Consider the following 25,597-nt stretch of genomic DNA (forward strand, 5'->3'; position numbering starts at 1 on the left):
TAATCCACCCAGCCCCAGACCCACTTCGAGGCCAAGGCCAAGGTAAAGCACTAGTCTAAAACCGACTACTACTACTACTACTACTACTACTAGACAACTACCAGCTAGCTTAATTCGCTACACACTCACACAATTGGCACGAATATAGTGTGGATCAACAGACCCATGCCACAGTAATTACTAGACCTAGCTCAATCTATAACTATGGACTGGCGCGGAATCCAGTAGCAAGCACTAACTGTAAACTAAAACAAAAACAATATACAACAATACACACGCGACAACAACAACAACAATAAACAGCACACGTACAAGGCAAAAGACTGAAAAAACAAACTAGGCAATACGAATTTCAATTTCAAGATTTACTAATTTACCCCTGCCTATTCCAACAGCCGCCTGCCTGCTGGACACCGAGTGCGCCTCCTCGGAGGTGTGCCAGGGCGGCCAGTGCTTTGATCCCTGCCTGCAGCCGCTGGCATGCGGCCAGAACGCCCAATGCCGGATGCTGAGCCATGTGAAACAGTGCCATTGCCCGGAGGGCTTCACCGGCGACGCGACCAAGGAGTGTGTGCGCGTGCCTGTCGCCTGCGACGGCGACTGTGCACCGGGCTACACCTGCCGCGACTCCATGTGCCTGCCCGTCTGTCACAGTGATCTGGAGTGCGCCTCCAACGAGAAGTGCCTGCGCGGCAACTGCATGCGTGAGTATTCATTTGCATATCATTCTTCATTAATATCAGTCATTTGCCTCTGTCGTAATTAAAGAGATGGCAAAGCGTCTTTTGCTTGCAAATATTCATTTTGATTGATATTATTCTTTGGATGTTGAGTATTGTTCAAAGCTGTTACTCGAGCTGAACAGATATTGAAATCTGCGAATGTCTGATATACCAATCGCACCCCATCATCACGCGCAATGCTTACTACAGTGTGAATTCAGGGGTTTCCTTTGTTGTTGTTATTGATTTGGAGTATCAAAAATCTACAAACATACAAGTGTACAAGGTCCGCCTTCTAACAGAAAGACGGACATATACTATGCCTTCATTTTCATTACCCATTTTTAAGTCCTTGCAGGACTGATTTTGATTCCCCAAAAATATATTCAAGGAAAACAGATTTATATCGATTAGAACTTATGGAAAATAGTTTGTAATCCCCTAAATATCCATCTCTAATAACAATCATCTTCATGCAGTGACTTGCCGCGTTGACAACGACTGCTTCCTGGGCCATGTGTGCCTGCACAATAAATGCGTCTTTGGCTGTCACGTGGATGATGATTGCAGCGCTTCCGAGTCCTGCCGCAACGATAAGTGCGTCAATCCCTGTCTTGAGAATCCCTGTGGACCCAATGCTGCCTGCTCGGTGTCCAATCATCGCGCCAGCTGCAGCTGCCTGGACAACATGGTGCCTAATCCCACGGCCCAAGTCGGCTGCGTCCGATCGCCGCCGCTGGAGTGCCACGAGAATCGCGACTGCAGCAATGGCTTGGCCTGCTTCGAGTCCGTCTGTCGTCCCCTGTGTGCCGACGACGCCGGCTGCCTGACCAACGAGCGCTGCCAGCAGGGCGTCTGCAAGCCGCTCTGCCGCCACGACAACGAGTGCGCCAACGGAGAGGTGTGTCTGGGTCTCAACTGCGTCACGGGCTGCCGCTCCGACCAGGGCTGCCCCAGCCACTTGGCCTGCGTTGGGCAGCAGTGCGTGGATCCCTGCTCGGAGCCAACTGCCTGTGGCACCAATGCCCTTTGCCAGGCCGTCGATCACCGCAAGCAGTGCAGCTGCCCCGCGGGACTCAGCGGCAATGCCGACGTGGCCTGCAAGACTCCACGCATCGCCTGCGCTCGCAACGAGGACTGCGGCTCGAACCAGCTCTGCTATGCGGGCAGCTGCCAGGGCAAGTGCCGCAACGACCAGAACTGCCTCTCGGATGAGCGCTGCATGCGCGGCACCTGCCGCACCGTCTGCAACACGGACAGCGCCTGTGCCCAGGGCCAGATCTGCGAGAATCGTGTATGCCAAACGGGCTGCCGCAACGACCTCAGCTGCGCCAGCGACGAGGCCTGCATCAACAAGAAATGCCAGAATCCCTGCCAGACGCCCGGCCAGTGCGGCCAGTGCGCCGACTGCCTGGTGATCAATCACGGCGTGCAGTGCCAGTGTCCGGCCTCCTACATGGGCGACGGCCTCACCGGCTGCCAGCTGCCGCCGGTGCGCTGCCACCCGGGCTGCGAGTGCGACGAGAGCGGCGCCTACTGTGCCGCCAAGTGCAGCCGCACCGAGGACTGCGAGTGCGGGCAGCAGTGCGCGCGGGGCAAGTGCCGCAACAAGTGCGGACCCAAGCGCCAGTGTCCGCTGGGACAGCTGTGCGAACGCGGCGCCTGCATCGCGGGCTGCAAATCGAATGGAGACTGTGCTGCAGACCAGAGCTGCCAGAATGGCAAGTGCGTGGATCCCTGTGCCGATGATCGCGCCTGTGGCCGGAACGCTCTGTGCACGGTGTCGGAGCATCGCATGCTGTGCTACTGCCCCGACGGCTACGAGGGTGAGCCCAGCAAGGAGTGCGTCCAGTTCGAGTGCCGCGAGGACAGCGACTGTGAGACGAGCAAACGTTGCGATCAGGGCAAATGCCGTAATCCGTGCCTCGAGTACGGCGCCTGCGGCACCAATGCGCAGTGCCGGGTCATCAATCGCAAGGCCCAGTGCTCCTGCCCGCCGGACTTCTTTGGCAATCCCGCCACCGCCTGCCAGCCCTTGGACGGCGGCTGCTCGAACAATCCCTGCGGCGTCAACTCCAAGTGCATCGAGCTGCCCGGCGGCTACGAATGCGCCTGCATGGATGGCTGCATGGGCGATGCCCACAAGGGCTGCCTGTGCGAAGGAAACCTGGTCAATGCCTGCCACGAGCAGCCGTGCGGCCTGAATGCCGCCTGCCGTGTGCTCAGCAACAATCAGGCCGAGTGCTACTGCCCCGAGGACTTCCCCAACGGCGATGCCTATGTGCAATGTGAGTGGCTAGCGAGGGCAATCGAGCCTCGAACGGTTTCTAATTCTCCTTACCCTTGACCCCTTGCAGGTTACTTGACGCCACCCAAGGAGGACTGCCGCACGCGCGGCTGCGAATCCGGCAGCTGTGTGCGCTCGGGCTACGACTATGTCTGCCAGCAGGGTAAGTGGGCCAAGTCTATGTCATTTGCAATACGTTTAGTAACTGCTAGAGTACAGCTAATGCTAATAATGTTAACCAGCGTTGCTGACAAAGTTCTCGTTGGGTTAAACACATGCCATACATATATCTATATGCATATCAATATATTTTTATTTTGCTGGAGTAATCAGTTAGCGTAATCAGTTGAGCGTTATTTATATCGTTTATTGTTGCCGTTCCTATTGACAATTATTGACTACCTATAACCGGAGTTCAGACAGTAACAAAAACCAACAAACAAAAACCAATATTGTTGTTATAATATGTACTTGGTTTGATTATCTAGCTATGAGTTGTTTATAAAACAAACAAATTAAAAACCAGCTAATTTCACTAATTTGACAGCCTTCACAGCTGCCACAACAAAACTTAATTTGAAGTTTCAGTGTAGTGTGTGTTTTAATGATATATCAATTTAATTTTAAATTAATTAATTGCCATTTTTTAACAACCTATACACATGTTCCAAGTTACCAAATGTATACGTGATATTTGTTTCAATCAGATTCCCTCGCACAACACACACACACACACACACAGTCACACACTCCCACACACACGAAAAAGTTCCTGAACGAATATAAAAACCAACAAATTATTTTAGTTTCAATGCACTAGCTTTACAGTTGAACTGAGCGATAGTTTATAAGAAATGTTTCCGTATGATACTCATTTATATATTATATTTTAATTTTGACATTCTACCCACAACTGCTATCAAATCAAAATCGCATATGAGAGATCGTGGAATGTTGCTGTCGCTATCGCGGTTACCCAATCTGTGCCTAGTATTCATTAATGCAAACCCATTCCTCGCAATATAACTGCAGCGAAAACTCAAATTTAATATTAATACAAGTACATTTTGTTTAACCAAACGGAATATACTACATACTAAAAACGACATTTCAGTGCATTCTTGGACAACTTTCGTAATCGTCACTGAGAGTTGACAGCCCAATTTCATAAAGCTTTCAAGCTTGCGTTTATCATTTAGCATTCATTCAGCATTCATACAAATCGTCAGATAACTCCCCTCGTACAATTGGCTTTCAATAACTCATTCTTAATTAATTAATTATTTATTTTTTTTGTTGAGTGTTGCACGTTGCAACACGAATCAGCTCGGCGGCATACATTATCTTATGTTTGTGAAACCGTTTAACGCACAGATCACTAGACAAGTTGGTTCATCTACAATAAACATCGTATAGTTTTAAATATCTAATGCCGCGATAGCGATACGTAGCTATTAAACACAGCTGAAATCGCGCACTGAAAGTGTGGAAAGTGTACAACAAACAACAACACTAAATGCAACGCTTATTATTAAAACCGAAAAGAAAACGAAAGAAATTTATTTAAAAGACAACATATCCTCAAAACACATCCTTGATACCCACGAAAAAAAAATAACGAAAAGTATGATCATCGATATCCATGCTCCTCCTGATCCCATCCTGTGACTCCTATGCTCTATCCGACCGACCCCAGAAAATAACCCAACGTTGTTATTCACTATTCTGCTCCCTTGCGTCTGTCGTTTCCCTTCGCTAAAACAAAATCAAACAACGAATTTCATATAAATCTCTTGTTACATTTCTTAAATGAACAAAGTCTCAGATTGGGAACTGTGGACGGGACACTTCTCACACATGGTTCACATATGCTTAAAAAATATATTTTTTTTTATACATTGTCAGTTCAAGTGTACTATAAGTACTCAAATATAAGTCTCATTAAATCGTATGTATAGATCAATTACAACAACAACAACAACAACCACTACTACTACTTTTCAACGCATTCCTTACAATCAAGTCTTAAAAAACTTGAAATTAACCGAATCGAAAAGGCTGTTTATTTTTTTGTACAAAGCTCCTAATTACTCATAAATTTTAAGATCCTACGCTCTGAATAGCTTCTACTGCCTACCTAGCACACTTTAGCTCGTCTATTGGTTGAAAATCGCTTCCGTACAGATGAATTTCGTAAAAGAACAAATTAAACAACAAGAATCCGAAATTAAATTAGCAGAAAACAAAAAAAAAAAAAACTGTAACTAAATTTAACTAACACTATAAATATATTTTGGTAAATTTGACTAGTCTTTAAGTTGTATATACACAAATTTGTATATGTGATTAATCACAAATGTACATATATGCGTATACAAATGTGCCGTGTCTTTGCGGCCGCCCAACTAACCCAAATGAAAAGTATAAAACCAATCTGTAAATATTTAAATACCAAAATTATCAATTGTGAATTATGAATAACAAAGCATAAAAAACCCTAAAAAAAAAACCTTCCCATAATAAAAACAGTAAAGCTACTTAACGAATTACCCTAACGTACTTTTCCAAATTGTACTTACCCGATTTTCTACTACTTTCCGCTAATGTCGCTTTAGTCAAAAGTTGTACCCTCTCTATCTTTACGTTTGATATTTATCATTCCTATGCCTGCGTTCAGTATCTCTACCTATCCTGCTCATTTCGTCTTCCTCTTCTATAAATATCTTTCTTACCTTTATCATGCCTTATTCACTCACCCAATCAATGACCAATAACGTGTCTCTCGTGAGGGCAGAGCGCATGTGTTGGATGTCGTGTAATTTTTACCATTACTCAACAAAAATTAAAAAAAAACTGCATTAGACCAAGGAGATCATTGCTAAAAAAAAAATTTATTAAAAAGAAATAAAAATAAAAACATGTCCATAGAAAACAATTAGTTGGGCAATTTAAGCGCAAATCTCTCTTTCTCTACACCCGTATACACACACTCGTCTTGTAATAATTGGTAAATCATTAAGGATTGTAACTATTGCTCACTCGAACTTATTATTATCTATAAGGCTGCTCGCTCACTCGCTCGCTCGCTCGTTTGCCCGCTGCTCGAAGACTCTTATCAAATTCATGCCAATCGACCAACAACAGTAATTAATCACCATACCAATCATAAGCAGCTACTATAATATTATAAACACACATATTGACAATTTGCAAGCTTATAAGAAAGAAAAAAATATAATTTAAAAGCGACCTGTTATAATGTGAGACGTTCCCTTCACAGTTCTACAATTTGATGTTGATGTTGACAAAAAAAACTCACCTAAAAACAAAATACAATTGTGTCTACTAAAACTCTATCTTAAAGATCACTAACTGCACCGATCTGATATTGTTTGTTTCTTTTCTTTTACAATTTTCTAACCCTTTTCTGGTCACGATTCGTCAATTCTCCCGAAAAATATTATCTACTACTGTAACAAATCCCGTGCACATTATCCAATTCCAAACAGAAAACCACAGCAATCCCACTGACACAACTTCTGAACACAACCCAACAAACCCCCACCACATACACAAGTACTCAAAACAAAACCAAATTAAATCAAACCAAAACAAAAGAATACCAATCGAAACAACCAACACTGAATTATACTGTTTATATATTGTCACGATTAAGTTTTTCTACTTTTGTTTTTAGAAAATTTTAGCCTGTAAGTTTCTTATCTGTGTCCCCCACATCTACCTCCCATCTTGTCTAAGTACACCAAGTACCCCTTCCCCGTCATGTTTCAACCCAATCTTTCTTGCCTCATTTTCAAAATCCGAAAAGATCTCTACATCTTTGAATAATTTCGATTATGCACGCCCATTTCTACTAAAAGTGTTCCAAAACTTCGTGATTAGGAGAAAGCAAGAAGAACAAACAACAGGGAACGAATAAATTTTGTAGGGACCTATCTATCGTATATGACACTGAATAGTTGAGTGCACCCATCGATTAACATAGTATAAACAACCAACAACCTGTCTATCTCTCTCTCTCTCTCGTTCTTCGCTGCCGCTGTAACGTTACGTTTTAGACACCGAACAATGCTACTCAGATACGGATTGTCCCAGTGAAAAATCATGCCTACAAGGACACTGCACCGATCCTTGTACAATGCGTGGCGCGTGTGGCACTAATGCGCTGTGTCAGACTGTGCTGCATCGTCCGCGCTGCTCGTGTCCGAGCTGTCATATAGGTCGACCCGAGGTCGAATGCAAACCGGATCCAAAATGTGTGTCCGAAGACACAGACCCCAAGACAAAGGAGCAAATACCCTGCACAAACGATGCCGAGTGCCCAGAAACATTGCAGTGCGGCCAATACGGCCAATGCACAGATCCATGCAACAATCCCCTATTCATTTGTGAGAGCAACAAAAAGTGCGAGACTCGCCGCCACCAGCCGGTTTGCATATGCAAATCGGGCTTCATAGTCAACGAGTACGGTGAGTTGACCTGTGCGCCGGATAAGCGCGAATGCTATCGCGATGATGACTGTGCCTCGAACATGGCCTGCACGGATGGCAAGTGTCGCAACCCGTGCATTGTGCCGCTGGGCCGTGCCCCAATCTGTGCCGAGAATAAGTCGTGCGAGGTGCAGGACCACAAGCCCGTATGCATTTGCATGAGAGACTGCCAGCCATCGATATCGATATGTTTGCGTGATGCTGGCTGTCCAGCGGGCTTGGCGTGTCGTAACTATCAGTGCGTCGATCCGTGCAAGTTTGCCACGTGCGCATCCAACTCGCCATGCATTGTCGAGGATCATAAGCCGATATGTAAATTCTGCCCAACTGGATTTATAGCCGATGCCAAATATGGATGTCAAAAAGGTAAAGCACAAACGTACTCTCTCTCACAACTCTGTCACGTGAAAGTACCTTATGTCTCTGTCTCGTTTATCGTTATCTCTGTTTTCTGCCTCTCACACGCTCTCACCTTTTTGCTAGATCTGCCTTATTGTCTGTCCCCTCACCAACCAAACACACAAACACACACAAAATATTACCATGCGAAATATATTGACCGAAGCTGCTATACATACATGAAGTTTTCATGCCTCGTCAATTCATTTCGCCAAGTAATGTGTAAATGTATATAGAAGTGAGGAATTAACAACCTATTCTTGTCTTAAGCTTTTGCCTGACCATAAGAGGTTTAAATCAATATCCGAATATCAATTTCGAAAGCTAAATACAACGAACCCAATTATCGAATCAGGAATACTCTTAATGCCCGTGTAGCTTCAAACCAAAGCGCAATAACAAAATAAGAAAAACTGTTATCAAAATTATTGATGCTGATCCTACGGGATCAAACCCCCCGAATTGGGGATGACACACAAATAACAGATACAATTACAAAGATACTCTTCTGAACATTCACACACGCTCATGCTCACAATGATATTAATAAAATCAATTAATCAAAATGCCTCTTGAAAACTATCAATATTTTAACCCTTGATTCTAAATAAACGGTAAATAGATGTACTACTAATGGTATAATCAAGAACAAAAAAAAGCAAAATGCAAAATGTAGCTAACTAATAGTAAACAACAATCGTTCCTAATTTGAAAATATCTAACCGTAAAGTAATTTGTACTAAATTTATGTACTGAAAATTTTTGTCACAGCTTCGATTGTACACAACAAACTTAGCTGAAGCCCTGGAACGTATGTCGTAACACCCTCAGGTACCCCTGTATATATAGTGCACATTCCCCCTTTGATGTAGCCATACACTTATTTATTTATATCAAATTAATATGTAAATATTTTAACGTATTGTATTTTTTAAATTCTATAATTTTATTTAAAATATGTACAAAAATACTCCACTTACAAAATTAAAAACAAAAATCAAGCAGCTAAGCCAGGTGGCAACTGTACCACAAACGAAGATTGCAGTGATGCACATCAATGCGGATCGTCTGGTCAATGTATCGATCCTTGCCGCACGAGTTGCGTGGGCGCAGTAAAATGTATAACAAAAGCACACCAAATTACGACTTGTATTTGCTCAACAAATTCGACAAAGACTGCAAACTCGGACTGTATTCCTCACATTACTGAACAAGAACCAAACGATACGACAACACCAGACACAACAAACATTAGGTACACAATTATGGCATTAGCGAATCAAACAGAGATGCGTACTCATTATACTGATATAGAAGCTGAGAGTGAGACTACCAGTTCATACGATAGCACAACAGAGTCCTTCAAAACGACAAAACAGTTGAGCATTGATAGTACCCCCAATGTTATGCAGCAAAGTACGTTAGATACACGATCAAGAGAAACAACAACCTCTTCAACCATCACCGAATATTCAGCTCTTCCGGATATAACGACCATCCGCCCTGATACTATTTCAACCTCCCAGACTCAAATAACATTTCGGCCAAATATTACAATAGCTTCCTCCTCGACGAAAAAACCTCTGACTACGCTGAGTATAAACACAACTCCTTATTATACCTCTACGAAACCGACTACATCAGGAGAATCTTTCATTTCAACAATTTTAATAAAGACAACAACCAAAGAATCTTCACAAACGACACCATCTGGACATATAACAACAACAGCCCCTTCCGCCACATCAAGCCGTCAACCTAATGAATACCCAAAATCAACTGAGCAGACAACAACCACGACCCCATTTGACACCACATCAAATCGCCCATCTTCTGATACGACCATAACAACTGACTCTGGAGAGTTAACTTCTCCATTTACTACAACTGAATCAACAACCTACGAAGCTCCTAAAACAATTCCAATAGAAAGAATAAACACAACTACCCCATCGGGACCCTCTTCTACTATTACTACAACAACTCTTTCTAGAGAATCCACTCCTTCATTTACTACAACTGAATTGACAACCCGTGAGCAGACAACAACCATGACCCATGCTGAAACGACACCACAAAGACAATCTTCTGATACGACCAAAACAATTGACTCTGAAGAATTTACTGGTCCAACTGAATCAACGACCGATGGATCTCTAAACACAATTTCAACAGAACAGGCTACAACAACATCCCCATCTGACACAACAGTACAAGGGCTTTCTTCTTTTACAACCACAACAACTGTCTCTGGAGAATCCACTTCTTCATATACTACAACTGAATCGACGACTCGTGAATATCCAAAAACGACTGAACAGATAACAACCACAGATTCTGGAGAATCTACTGCTCTATTTACTACAACTGAATCAACGACCATTGAGGCTCCTAAAACAATTCCTAAAGAACAGATAACAACAACTACCCCATCGGGACCCTCTTCTATTATTACTACAACTCATTCTGGAGATTACACTCCTTCATTTACTACAACTGAATCGACGACCCGTGAATACCCAAAAACAACTGAACAGATAACAACCACGACCCTTTCCGAAACAACATCACAAATACCATCTGTTGATACGACCATAACAACTGACTCCGGAGAATATACTGCTCCTGTTTCTACAACTGATGGATCTCCGAAAACAATTTTAACAGAACGGACTACAACAACAGCCCCATCTGACACAACATTACAAGATTTTTCCCTTATTACGACCACTCCAACAGACTCTAAAGAGTCTACTGTTCCATTTACAACTGAATCAACGACCTATGAATCTCCTAAAACGATTCCAATAGAACGGATTACAGCAACTACCCCATCGGAACCCTCTTCTGCTAATACTACAACCATTCATTCTGGAGATTCCACTCCTTCAGTTACCACAACTGAATCGACAACTCGTGAATACCCAGAAACAACTGAACAGATAACAACCTCGACCTTTTCCGAAACAACATCACATAGACCATCTTCTGTTACGACCACAATAACAGACTCTGGAGAATCTACTGCTCCATTTACTACAACTGAATCAACGACCTATGAATCTACTAAAACGATTCCAATAGAACGGATTACAACAACTACCACATCGGGACTCTCTTCTGCTAATACTACAACCATTCATTCTGGAGATTCCACTCCTTCAGTTACCACAACTGAATCGACAACTCGTGAATACCCAGAAACAACTGAACAGATAATAACCTCGACCTTTTCCGAAACAACATCACATAGACCATCTTCTGTTACGACCACAATAACAGATTCTGGTGAATCTACTGCTCCATTTACTACAACTGAATCAACGACCTATGAATCGCCCAAAACGATTCCAATATCCTCGTCTATTATTACTACAACTCATTCTGGAGATTCCACTCCTTCAGTTACCACAACTGAATCGACGACTCGTGAATACCCAAAAACAACTGAACAGATAACAACCACGACCTTTTCCGAAACAACATCACATAGACCATCTTCGGTTACGACCACAATAACAGACTCTGGAGAATCTACTGCTCCATTTACTACAACTGAATCAACGACCTATGAATCGCCCAAAACGATTCCAATATCCTCTTCTGTTATTACTACAACTCATTCTGGAGATTCCACTCCTTCAGTTACCACAACTGAATCGACGACTCGTGAATACCCTAAAACAACTGAACAGATAACAACCACGACCTTTTCCGAAACAACATCACATAGACCATCTTCTGTTACGACCACAGTAACAGATTCTGGTGAATCTACTGCTCCATTTACTACAACTGAATCAACGACCTATGAATCTCCCAAAACGATTCCAATATCCTCGTCTGTTATTACTACAACTCATTCTGGAGATTCCACTCCTTCATTTACTACAACTGAATCAACGACCTATGAATCTCCTAAAACGATTCCAATAGAACGGATTACAACAACTACCCCATCGGGACCCTCTTCTGCTATTACTACAACAACTCATTCTGGAGAATCCATTCCTTCAGTTACTACAACTGAATCGACGACTCGTGAATACCCTAAAACAACTGAACAGATAACAACCACGACCTTTTCCGAAACAACATCACATAGACCATCTTCTGTTACGACCATAATAACGGACTCTAGAGAATCTACGCGTCCATTTACTACAACTGATGGATTTCTGAAAACAATTTCAACAGAACGGGCTACAACAATAGCCCCATCTGACACAACAGTACAAGGGCTCTCTTTTATAACGACATCTACAACTGAATCTGGAGAATCTACTGCTCCATTTACTACAACTGAATCCACGACCTATGAATCTCCAAAAACAATTCCAATAGAACAGATAACAACAACTACCCCATCGGGACCCTCTTCTGCTATTACTACAACAACTCATTCTGGAGAATCCACTCCTTCAGTTACTACAACTGAATCGACGACTCGTGAATACCCAAAAACAACTGAACAGATAACAACCACGACCTTTTCCGAAACAACATCACATAGACCATCTTCGGTTACGACCACAATAACAGACTCTGGAGAATCTACTGCTCCATTTACTACAACTGAATCAACGACCTATGAATCTCCTAAAACGATTCCAATAGAACGGATTACAACAACTACCCCATCGGGACCCTCTTCTGCTATTACTACAACAACTCATTCTGGAGAATCCACTCCTTCAGTTACTACAACTGAATCGACGACTCGTGAATACCCAAAAACAACTGAACAGATAACAACCACGATCTTTTCCGAAACAACATCACATAGACCATCTTCTGTTACGACCATAAAAACGGACTCTGGAGAATCTACGGGTTCATTCACTACAACTGAATCAATAACCGATGGATCTCTGGAAACAATGTCAACAGAACGGGCTACAACAACAGCCTCATCTGACACAACAGTACAAGGGCTCTCTTTTATAACGACATCTACAACTGAATCTGGAGAATCTACTGCTCCATTTACTACAACTGAATCCACGACCTATGAATCTCCCAAAACAATTCCAATAGAACAGAAAACAATTTCAACAGAACGGGCTACAACAACAGCCCCATCTGACACAACAGTACAAGGGCTCTCTTTTATAACGACATCTACAACTGAATCTGGAGAATCTACTGCTCCATTTAGTACAACTGAATCAACGACCTATGAATCTACTAAAACGATTCCAATAGAACGGATTACAACAACTACCCCATCGGGACCCTCCTCTGTTATTACTACAACAACTCATTCTGGAGAATCCATTCCTTCAGTTACTACAACTGAATCGACGACTCGTGAATACCCAAAAACAACTGAACAGATAACAACCACGACCTTTTCCGAAACAACACCACATAGTCCATCTTCTGTTACTACCATAAAAACGGACTCTGGAGAATATACCACTCCATTTACTACAACTGAATCAACGACCTATGAATCTACTAAAACGATTGAAATAGAACGGATTTCAACAACTACCCCATCGGGAGCCTCTTCTGCTATTACTACAACAACTCATTCTGGAGAATCCATTCCTTCAGTTACTACCACTGAATCGACAACCCGTGAATACCCAAAAACAACTGAACAGATAACAACCACGATCTTTTCCGAAACTACACCACATAGTCCATCTTCTGTTACTACCATAAAAACGGACTCTAGAGAATCTACTACTCCATTTACTACAGCTGAATCAATAACCGATGGATCTCTGAAAACAATTTCAACAGAACAGGCTACAACAACAGCCCCATCTGACACAACAGTACAAGGGCTCTCCTTTATAACGACCTCAACAACTGAATCTGGAGAATCTAGTACTCTTTATACTACAACTGAATCCACGACCTATGAATCTCCCAAAACAATTCCAATAGAACAGATAACAACAACTACGCCATCGGAACCCTCTTCTGCTATTACTACAACAGCTCATTCTGGAGAATCCATTCCTTCAGTTACTACCACTGAATCGACAACCCGTGAATACCCAAAAACAACTGAGCAGATAACAACCTCGATCTTTTCCGAAACAACATCACATAGACCATCTTCTGTTACGACCACAATAACAGACTCTGGAGAATCTACTGCTCCATTTACTACAACTGAATCAACGACCTATGAATCTTCTAAAACGATTCCAATAGAACAGATAACAACAACTACCCCATCGGGACCCTCTTCTGCTATTACTACAACAACTCATTCTGGAGAATCCATTCCTTCAGTTACTACCACTGAATCGACAACCCGTGAATACCCAAAAACAACTGAACAGATAACAACCACGATCTTTTCCGAAACTACACCACATAGTCCATCTTCTGTTACTACCATAAAAACGGACTCTAGAGAATCTACTACTCCATTTACTACAGCTGAATCAATAACCGATGGATCTCTGAAAACAATTTCAACAGAACGGGCTACAACAACAGCCCCATCTGACACAACAGTACAAGGGCTCTCCTTTATAACGACCTCAACAACTGAATCTGGAGAATCTACTACTCCTTATACTACAACTGAATCCACGACCTATGAATCTCCCAAAACAATTCCACTAGAACAAATAACAACTACCCCATCGGGACCCTCTTCTGCTATTACTACAACTCATTCTGGAGATTCCACTCCTTCATTTACTACAACTGAATCGACGACTCGTGAATACCCAAAAACAACTGAACAGATAACAACCACGACCCGTTCCAAAACAACATCACATAGACCATCTTCTGTTACGACCATAAAAACGGACTCTGGAGAATCTACGGGTTCATTCACTACAACTGAATCAATAACCGATGGGTCTCTGAAAACAATTTCAACAGAACGGGCTACAACAACAGCCCCATCAGACACAACATTACAAGGGCTTTCCTTTATTACGACCTCATCAGCTGAATCTGGAGAATCTACTACTCCTTTTACTACAACTGAATCCACGACCTATGAATCTCCCAAAACAATTCCAATAGAACGGATAACAACAACTAGCCCATCGGAACCCTCGTCTGATATAACAACAACTCATTCTGGAGATTCCACTCCTTCAGTTACTACAACTGAATCGACGTCTCGTGAATACCCAAAAACAACTGAACAGATAACAACCACGACCCATTCCGAAACATCACATAGACCATCTTCTGTTACGACCATAAAAACTGACTCTGTAGAATCTACGGGTTCATTTACCACAACTGAATCAATGACCGATGGGTCTCTGAAAACAATTTCAACAGAACGGGCTACAACAACAGCCCCATCAGACACAACATTACAAGGGCTTTCCTTTATTACGACGTCTACAACTGAATTTGGAGAATCTACTACTCCTTTTACTACAACTGAATCCACGACCTATGAATCTCCGAAAACAATTCCCATAGAACAGATAACAACAACTACTCCATCTGGACCCTCTTCTGCTATTACTACAACAACTCATTCTGGAGAATCCATTCCTTCAGTTACTACCACTGAATCGACAACTCGTGAATACCCAAAAACAACTGAACAGATAAGAACCACGACCTTTTCCGAAACAACATCACATAGACCATCTTCTGTTACGACCATAAAAACGGACTCTGGAGAATCAACTGCTCTATTTACTACAACTGAATCAATAACCGATGGGTCTCTGAAAACAATTTCAACAGAACGGGCTACAACAACAGCCCCATCAGACACAACATTACGAGGGCTTTCCTTTATTACGACGTCTACAACTGAATCTGGAGAATCTACAACTCCTTTTACTACAACTGAATCCACCACCTATGAATCTCCCAAAACAATTCCAATAGAACATATAACAACAACTACCCCATCGGGACCCTCTTCTGCTATTACTACATCTCATTCTGGAGATACCACTCCTTCATTTACTACAACTGAATCGGCGACTCGTGAATACCCAAAAACAACTGAACAGATAACAACCACGACCTTTTCCGAAACAACATCACATATACCATCTTCTGTTACTACCATAAAAACGGACTCTGGAGAATCTACGGGTCCATTTAGTACAACTGAATCAATAACCGATGGATCTCTAAAAACAATATCAACAGAACGGGCTACAACAACAGCCCCATCTGACACAACAGTACAAGGGCTATCCTTTATAACGACATCTACAACTGAATCTGGAGAATCTACAACTCCTTTTACTACAACTGAATCCACCACCTATGAATCTCCCAAAACAATTCCAATAGAACATATAACAACAACTACCCCATCGGGACCCTCTTCTGCTATTACTACATCTCATTCTGGAGATACCACTCCTTCATTTACTACAACTGAATCGGCGACTCGTGAATACCCAAAAACAACTGAACAGATAACAAACACGACCTTTTCCGAAACAACACCACATAGACCATCTTCTGTTACTACCATAAAAACGGACTCTGGAGAATCTACGGGTCCATTTAGTACAACTGAATCAATAACCGATGGATCTCTAAAAACAATTTCAACAGAACGGGCTACAACAACAGCCCCATCTGACACAACAGTACAAGGGCTATCCTTTATAACGACATCTACAACTGAATCTGGAGAATCTACTACTCCTTATACTACAACTGAATCCACGACCTATGAATCTCCCAAAACAATTCCAATAGAACAGATAACAACAACTACCCCTTCTGCTATTACTACAACTCATTCTGGAGATTCCACTCTTTCATTTACTACAACTGAATCGACGACTCGTGAATACCCAAAAACAACTGAACAGATAACAAACACGACCTTTTCCGAAACAACATCACATAGACCATCTTCTGTTACTACCATAAAAACGGACTCTGGAGAATCTACTACTCCATTTAGTACAACTGAACCAATAACCGATGGATCTCTGAAAACAATTTTAACAGAACGGGCTACAACAACAGCCCCATCTGACACAACAGTACAAGGGCTCTCCTTTATAACGACCTCAACAACTGAATCTGGAGAATCTACTACTCCTTATACTACAACTGAATCCACGACCTATGAATCTCCCAAAACAATTCCAATAGAACATATAACAACAACTACCCCATCGGGACCCTCTTCTGCTATTACTACATCTCATTCTGGAGATACCACTCCTTCATTTACTACAACTGAATCGACGACTCGTGAATACCCAAAAACAACTGAACAGATAACAACCACGACCTTTTCCGAAACAACATCACATAGACCATCTTCTGTTACGACCACAATAACAGATTCTGGTGAATCTACTGCTCCATTTACTACAACTGAATCAACTGTTATTACTACAACTCATTCTGGAGATTCCACTCCTTCATTTACTACAACTGAACAACCGACTCGTGAATACCCAAAAACAACAGAACAGATAACAACCACGACCCGTTCCGAAACAACATCACATAGACCATCTTCTGTTACGTCCATAAAAACGGACTCTGGAGAATCTACTGCTCCATTTACTACAACTGAATCAACGAATTATCAATCTCCTAAAACCATTCCAATAGAACGGATTACAACAACGACCCCATCGGGACCTTCTCCTTCTATTTCTACAACAACTCTTTCTGGAGAATCAACTCCCCCATTTACAACAACCGAATCGACAACCTATGAATATCCAAAAACAATTCCAGTAGAGCAGATGGCAACAACAACGTCAGTCGTTTATCCTGTCAGCACAACACCAGTAGAAATTTTAGATAGAACAACGTTAGACTTTAGCTTAGAGAAAACGACACAAACAAGTTATACTTCTGCTAATGCCACAGACATGACTCTGACAGTTGTTGACGTGACAGAGACCTTAAACAATTGTACGATACCAAATGACTGCTTCGACGATGAAGTATGTGTGAATTCAAATTGCATTAGACCTTGCGAATTTTATGATAACCTATGTAATGTTACAAATTATACTGTTTGTCGTACTTTGAACCACACCGCTATGTGCTATTGTGATATCGACGCCGATGTAAATAAACCCGGTTGCTCTATTACTGCAGGTAACTAAAGCTGTGTTTGTAAATGTTAAGTCTAAATATTGATCCACGTGTTCCTTATAAATTGAATGAGTTGCAAACCACATGGTTGTGGTGATTTCTTTTTGGAATCCGTGGCTCCAACTGCTTTAATCGCCAATGCATCTGGCAATACGTAGCAGCCTACTTCAAATTGATGTCATATTGTCTACTTTATCTCTTTTTATGGACTTCTTATCATATCTCCTTCCACTTGTGCCATAACTGACCAGCCGAACCTGTTGGCTGGCACGTGCATGTTATATTATTATTTTTTTCGTTCGGTTCCTTGCAATTCAATCCCAATGCTTATGGTGCGCCAATATGATGGCCATCAGAAAGCTTATTCTCTACTGCATTTGTACTTTTTCCCCTCGGCTCTTATCACTGGCTCTTCGCTGTTATTCGTATATGTATGTATGTGCCTGCACTCACCACAACCACCACGCATCATCAAAAGTACCACTCGGATTTCCTCTTGAACTCTATGTATGTGTTCACAAATGGAGCAATAAATGTATTCACCAAAGTTTGAATGCCAACTAAATAGAGCTCACTCTTTCTAGTTCCTGTTTTCGTTCATGTTAGTTGCCTGCTTATGTTTGCCTGCCTGCCTGCTGCAAGTACTACGTGTATCATCAAGACCTATATCATATAACATTATGTTGAATGTCTCTCAGAATGTTTCGTTCCGGACTGTGCTCGATGTGCATGTTATATGTCAATGTTACGATCTCATCATCTTTGTGTAATACAAATAAGAAAATATGTGTTGATTTTTGTTGTATTTAGTACATATGTTTGTTTGTACATACATATTCATATACTCTATCGAATTGTACACATATTTGCGTACAGTACATGGTATTTATTTGTATATATTAGTATAATTAATCAACTGCATGCCTGGTGACTGTACTAATCGGTGTTTTATTATCTAAGGCTTACCTAAAACTGCACTAACCTCCAGTAATCGTATCCTTATAGCTTGCTTGCTTGCATGTGTATATGTTGTTTTGCGACAAAACTAAAAAAGAAAACAACAACAGCTAAACAACAACATAACAAAATATTTTAATGATATTTATATTTACTTAGATGTGCTAGAATGTGCCTCAAGTAGGTGCATAAGAGAATAAAATATTTGATATATAATCATAATGTACTAACAGTATTGAAACAAGTCGAGAAAAACTACCTATCAAACAGGTTTCTTAAAGAAAATAAACACTGATAATATCAATTAAACATATCCTAACGAATGTCTCAACCGAAAATCTTGTCTTATATCTTAATTAATTCAAACCATTTGCTTACTTTGCAACGCTAATCCCAAATCCAATATCAGAAATTGGTTGTGCCTCGAGCGATGAGTGCCCGACTCAACAGGCCTGCGTGAATGCACTTTGTGTGGATCCTTGCACCTATGAGAATCCCTGCGGCCGCAGTGAGGATTGTCGGGTTATTGCCCATCAACCAGTTTGTGCCAGCGGTGGGTTTCTCTGAAATTCAGCCAATCGATTAATATTAACAATATTTAATTCTCTCTATATATATGCCTTGACTTACAGTCTGTGAATGCCAACGTAAATCTGATTGTCGGAAAGGTTTCGAGTGTGACGGATGTAACTGTCGTGACAGTAAGTGCAATTTGAAAGTGCTTCAATTTAGAATTATGATTATCAATTTGAGATATTACAGCAACAGGACGCACCCCCGGCTGCGAGCACTGCCCGCCAGGTGCAAACTGTGATCCCACAACTGGTGCCTGTATTAAAGGTATGTTTTGACTTTCAATTAAATCAACATAGCTATGGTGTGTTCAGCGTTAATCATACATAGGCATTGCCTAAGCACTAACAAGTGTAAATATAATACCATGTACATATTTGTATTATAAAATAACCACCCTTTACCCATGTAAATATGTCTCTCTCCCTAGCTAATGTAACAATAACAACTAGTACTACCATGAAAACCACAACGAAACCAACAACAACATCCATACAAACAACAACAACAACAACAGCTAACCCTATCACTGGCGACGATATGTCGCCAATCTCAAGCAAGGGTACCACCACTAGCACCACCACCACCACCACCACCACCACCACCACCATTACTAGCACAGAAATAAGCACTAACAAGACAAGCACGAGTAAGCCCGACATTGAAACAACGACCATGAAATCGGGTCACACGAAAGGCTATCGGGATGGTGAGAACAATATAACTGATACGCCAACGCCAACGCCAAGGCCGGTGTTCACAACGACCACACTGACCAGCAGAGATAGTGGCAGGCGCACCACAACGCCAAAGATGAAGACAACTCGACTGGATACCTCAAACGAGATCCCAGACACAACCACGATGACCAGCACTACGCCTTGGCCGACGGAGCTACCGACTAGAGCGGGCACAACAACGGAAGTCTACGATCTAATCACAATGCAAACAACAACTGCCTCTACTCCGCTGGCCAATACAACAACTATCACAGTTATTAACCCATGTACAATAGATACTAACTGTGCTCCTAATGAGCACTGCAAACTGGGTCAATGCACACTGAAAGGTATATACAATTGTCTATAGGAGAGTAGTACATGCTGTCGTCACTTTCGGTACCCAAAATGTTGTTAACAGGCCCTTAATATTTAGAGTTCCTATGTAAATATTTCAAATAATTTTATTCATTATGCATATCATACATACAGAGGTACCAAAGTGACAACTGTGCATTTCAGCTCCCTAAATTGTGCAAAGTGTACAGTGAAATACCAAAAGTGCTCAGGCAGTTAATTAACATGAGCAAAATGATCGAGACATTTAACATGTTCAACTTAATTTTTAACTAAAGCATTAGTCTCGCTTGCTTATATTAAATTGGCTGCCAGGGTATGCAATCTGTAAATATTTAAACAAATACCTGATAGATATATACAAATATAATATTATATGTGTATATTTATTTGTTTATTGTACATATGATCTCCATCGGACTGCTGTCCTTAACAAATTTATATGCCAATCAACTCAATTAATCAAATGCCAACTAACTTATTAATTTCTAACAAGTAGAACCGTCAGGCACAGCAAAAACACACGAACCATGCCAATCGAACAATGATTGCATTGAAAGCGAAGCTTGCTACATGGGCTTGTGTCACGATCCCTGCGAGTTTGCGAAGATCTGTGCGGCTACGGCCAAGTGTACGGCAAAGAGTCATCGACCCATTTGCAGTTGCCCGCAGGGTCACGAGGGCAATCCGATGGTCAAGTGTGTGCCAACGCAAAAGTCAAGTAAGCAACTAATAAATTAATCAACACTTTCATTCATCAATCGAATTTAATCCAACTAAGATGATCTAGCCAAGCCTTAAAAAAAAAACAATTTACAACATATTATACTCATGCTGTGCATTTTTTCACCAGTTGAATGTACTCACAACTCAGATTGCGGAATCACAGAAGCCTGCATCAATGAGCGTTGCCAGCATCCTTGTGACGTGCATAATCCTTGTGCCCAAAATGCGGTTTGTATCAACGCCAATCACGCAGCCGATTGCAGCTGCCAGGATGGCTATCAGGGCAATGGGCTGGTTGGCTGTCAGCCAGGTGAGTAATATAATATTTCCGGCACTTTTTGCACTGTTGCTCATCCTCAAGTTATAGTGTGTCCATTCTAATATAACACAAAATGTTTCAATTCCCAAATGTATCTCTCTCTCTCTCTATTTCATACACTGTACAAATTCCCCGTACACCTGCCAACACTTGTATAAAATTTGTACCGCCCCGACTCACGTACAAAAACAACAACACGAAACGAATTATAAATACACGAATCAAATCGCACCGTAACCCTAACAAAAAATACCATAGCACGCACCCACGTCTGCCAATACAACGAGGATTGTCCATCAAATAAGCTGTGCGACCGCCTTAACCGACGCTGCATAAATCCTTGCCAAGAGGATTCGTGCGGAGAGAACGCTGAGTGTGTGCCGGTCAACCACGGCATCAACTGTCGCTGCTTGCCCGGATATCTGGGCAATGCATACGTTCAATGCCAGCAGTCGCTGGGCTGTCGTTCCGATTCCGAGTGTGATGCCAGTCAGGCGTGCATCAATGGCAAGTGCACATCGCCTTGTCAATGCGGTGCATTCGCTCTGTGTGATGTGATTGATCATCGAGGCGTCTGCAAGTGCCCACCTGGCTACAATGGTAATCCTGAGGTGGGCTGCAGTCCACCACAGAATCCGTGCGATCCCAACCCATGTGGTCTGAACGCTCAGTGTGAACTGGACAACGGGAATCCAATCTGCTTCTGCCCCAAGGGTCTTACGGGTAATCCCTTCAAGAATTGCAGTAAGTATTTTTTGTTTTGACAATCGAAAAGAAGAAAATAAACATTCCTCATTTGCAGTTCCTGAGGGAGACGAGTGCACACCCAATCCGTGTGGACCAAACTCTGGCTGCCGCCGTGTTAACGGTGCTCCCGTTTGCTTCTGCTTGCCCGAATACGAAGGTCAGCCTCCACAAATACCTTGCGAGCTGCCAACAAATCCATGCGAGCCTTCGCCTTGTGGGCCGAACACGCAGTGCGCTGTCTTGAGCAACGGTTTCTCGAAGTGCACCTGCTTGCCAGGATATGTGGAGAGTCCCAATACTATTCGCGGCTGCGTCGAGCCGATCAATCCTTGCGAACCAAATCCTTGCGGCACTGGCGCCATCTGTGACTCATCGCGTCAGCCCGTCTGCTATTGTCCGGATAACAAGATTGGAAATCCCTTCAGGATTTGCGAAAAGCCAGCCGTTTCCATTGAACTGTGCCAGCCGGGTCCGTGTGGCCGCAACGCTGACTGTTACGTGGCAGGCAATCGCGAGGAGTGCTACTGCCGCTCTGGCTACGCTGGAGATCCTTACCAGGGCTGTATTGAAACAAGTCGAACTGTGTGCGATCCCAATCCATGTGGACCCAATGCCAACTGCGTTGTTGCTGGCGATGGCCAAACTGCTTGCGTCTGCCCCGAGGGCCTGTCTGGCGATCCAACATCCCTTGTGGGATGCCACGGCTATGAATGTCAAGTGGACGCTGATTGCCCACAGAGCAAGGCCTGCATGGGTTTCCGCTGCTACGATCCTTGCCCCGGCGCTTGCGGCTACGGTGCCAATTGCCGTGTGGAACAACATCATCCCGTTTGCTCGTGCAATGCTGGCCTAACTGGTAATCCTGGCTTGCGTTGCTTTGCTCTGGACCAGCCTAAGGGCAACCCTTGTGTGCCAAGTCCGTGTGGCCTGAACAGCGAATGCAAACTGCTGAATAATCGTGCTGTGTGCTCGTGCCTTCCCGGATATTTGGGCGATCCTAAATCTGGCTGCCAGCCAGAATGCGACATTAACTCCGATTGCGGAGAATCTCTCTCCTGTATCAATCACAAGTGTGTGGATCCATGTGCCGGTACCATCTGCGGCATCAACGCCATTTGCAACGTCCGCCAACATACACCAGTGTGCCATTGCCTCGACGGATACGCTGGAGATGCGTTCCTGCAGTGTGTGCCGATAGGTATCTTAAAGAACATCTCCCGTGATCCATGCGCCCCGTCACCTTGTGGACCAAGTGATGTGTGCTCTGTATATGGCGATGGTGTAGCACTGTGTGATCCCTGCTTTGGGCCCAATGCTCAGCAGAACCCGCGTTGTCGACCGGAGTGTGTTACCAATTCGGACTGTCCATTTGACCGCGCCTGTTTGGGACAACGTTGCTTGGATCCCTGCCCCGGCTCGTGTGGACGTAACGCGATTTGCAACGTTTACGAACACAACCCAATATGTACTTGCCCCACTGGACTCTTTGGCAATCCCTACGAACAATGCGCACCACCCTCCCCAATCGTACCGACTCCTACGGCTAGTTGCGCCAAGCTGCAGTGCGGACCCAACGCCGATTGCAAACGCCAAAGTGGCGGCTTGGCCTGCATTTGTCGCAAGGGCTACTTTGGCAATCCCTACATCGGCTGTCGCCCGGAGTGCGTGCTCAACAGTGACTGTCCTGCGGACAAGGCGTGCCTGAACTCCAAGTGCGTGGACGCTTGCTCGGGTGTTTGTGGCATCAATGCCGTGTGCCGCGTCGTCAACCATGCACCAGTTTGTGTGTGCGCCGATGGCTTTAGCGGCGATGCCTTCCTGGCTTGCAGTCCCTATTATTTGCCGCCACCTACCGAAAGTCGCAATCCGTGCGAGCCCTCGCCCTGCGGTCCCAACTCAAGATGCTTGGCTTCCGCAGATGGCTATGCCGCCTGCTCCTGTCTGCCCAACTTTAAGGGCGCACCGCCTGTTTGCCAGCCGGAGTGCGTGGTTAGCTCTGAGTGCGCTCCCAGCCAGGCGTGCATCAATCAACGCTGTGCAGATCCCTGCCCTGGCACTTGCGGCATCGGGGCGCGCTGTGAGGTGCTGAATCACAATCCGATTTGCTCATGTGAATCGCACTTCGAAGGCGATCCATTCGTGGCTTGCTCGCGTATACCAGAGCCGCCACCGGATGGCAAATCCCCACAAAATCCTTGCGTGCCATCTCCCTGCGGTCCCAACTCGATCTGCCAAATCAAACAGAATCGACCTGTCTGCTCGTGCGTTGCCAACTATATAGGCAGTCCGCCATATTGCCGACCGGAGTGCACCTTGAGCAGTGAATGTCCTGCAGACAAGGCATGCATACAGGAGAAATGCCAGAGCCCGTGTGCCAACACTTGTGGCCACAATGCCCGCTGCACGGTCGTTGCGCACTCAGCGCATTGCAGCTGCGACACAGGCTACGAGGGCGATGCCTTTGTGGGCTGCTCAAAGGTCATAACACAGAGTAAGTTGAATGTGGTTCACTAATAATATGTTGCCTTACATTATATCGTTAACCTTTTGCAGAACCAGATGATCACTATAATCCCTGCTATCCGAACCCCTGCGCCGAGAATGCAGTGTGCACGCCCCATAATGGAGCCGCTCGCTGCAGCTGTATTGAGCCCTACTTTGGGGACCCTTACAGCACAGGCTGCCGACCGGAATGTATCTATAACTCGGAATGTCCCTCGTCATTGGCCTGCATTAAACAGCACTGCCGCAATCCTTGCACCGGCGCCTGTGGCCCCAATGCCGAGTGCGCTGTGGTCAACCACCTGCCCACATGCAGTTGTACGCGCGGCTTCGAGGGCGATCCATTCGTGGGCTGCAAGCGCACTCCTGTGGGACCAATCAGCGTCTGTGAGCCCAATCCATGCGGACCGAACAGCATATGCCGCACAATCGAGGGCCATCCCACATGCAGCTGCCAGGTTGGCTATTTCGGTGCACCACCCACATGCCGGCCCGAGTGCGTGGTCAGCTCTGAGTGTGCACAGAACTTGGCTTGCATCAATCAAAAGTGCGCCGATCCATGCAGTGGCACATGCGGCTTCAATGCCAAGTGCCAGGTGAACAATCATAATCCCATTTGCACCTGCCCCAAGGACTATGTCGGAGATCCATTTGAGCAATGTGTGCCCAAACGTAAGTCACGCAAACTAAGCCCGAGTCATTTGAATATGTCTCAACGTGTACTCCACTCTTCT

At 43.7% G+C, this 25,597-nt stretch overlaps 2 protein-coding genes across 4 annotated transcripts in view; both read left to right on the forward strand.

Annotated features, from left to right (window-relative positions):
* The window catches only part of dpy (fibrillin-like protein dumpy), a 112,058-nt gene that overhangs the window by 39,606 nt on the left and 46,855 nt on the right, over nt 1-25,597 (forward strand). For all 3 annotated transcript variants that reach the window (XM_030385153.2, XM_030385154.2, XM_030385155.2), the window contains exons 9-21: nt 396-704; nt 1,202-3,010; nt 3,080-3,172; nt 7,089-7,886; nt 19,330-19,473; nt 19,553-19,621; nt 19,683-19,760; nt 19,924-20,562; nt 21,069-21,290; nt 21,423-21,605; nt 21,873-22,358; nt 22,417-24,852; nt 24,915-25,535. In XM_030385153.2, the coding sequence (XP_030241013.2) occupies nt 396-704; nt 1,202-3,010; nt 3,080-3,172; nt 7,089-7,886; nt 19,330-19,473; nt 19,553-19,621; nt 19,683-19,760; nt 19,924-20,562; nt 21,069-21,290; nt 21,423-21,605; nt 21,873-22,358; nt 22,417-24,852; nt 24,915-25,535 (7,887 nt within the window). The remainder of the gene's footprint in view (nt 1-395; nt 705-1,201; nt 3,011-3,079; nt 3,173-7,088; nt 7,887-19,329; nt 19,474-19,552; nt 19,622-19,682; nt 19,761-19,923; nt 20,563-21,068; nt 21,291-21,422; nt 21,606-21,872; nt 22,359-22,416; nt 24,853-24,914; nt 25,536-25,597) is intronic.
* Nucleotides 9,185-12,144, forward strand: LOC149091786 (uncharacterized). Its single transcript, XM_089257002.1, has 3 exons — nt 9,185-9,335; nt 10,587-12,069; nt 12,117-12,144. Exons 1-3 carry the CDS (start codon nt 9,185-9,187, stop codon nt 12,142-12,144), a joined length of 1,662 nt encoding a protein of 553 aa, XP_089113128.1.

Source organism: Drosophila navojoa, chromosome 3, assembly GCF_054131105.1.
Source record: "Drosophila navojoa isolate 15081-1374.11 chromosome 3, UAZ_NAV_1.0, whole genome shotgun sequence".
Classification (NCBI taxonomy): domain Eukaryota; kingdom Metazoa; phylum Arthropoda; class Insecta; order Diptera; family Drosophilidae; genus Drosophila; species Drosophila navojoa.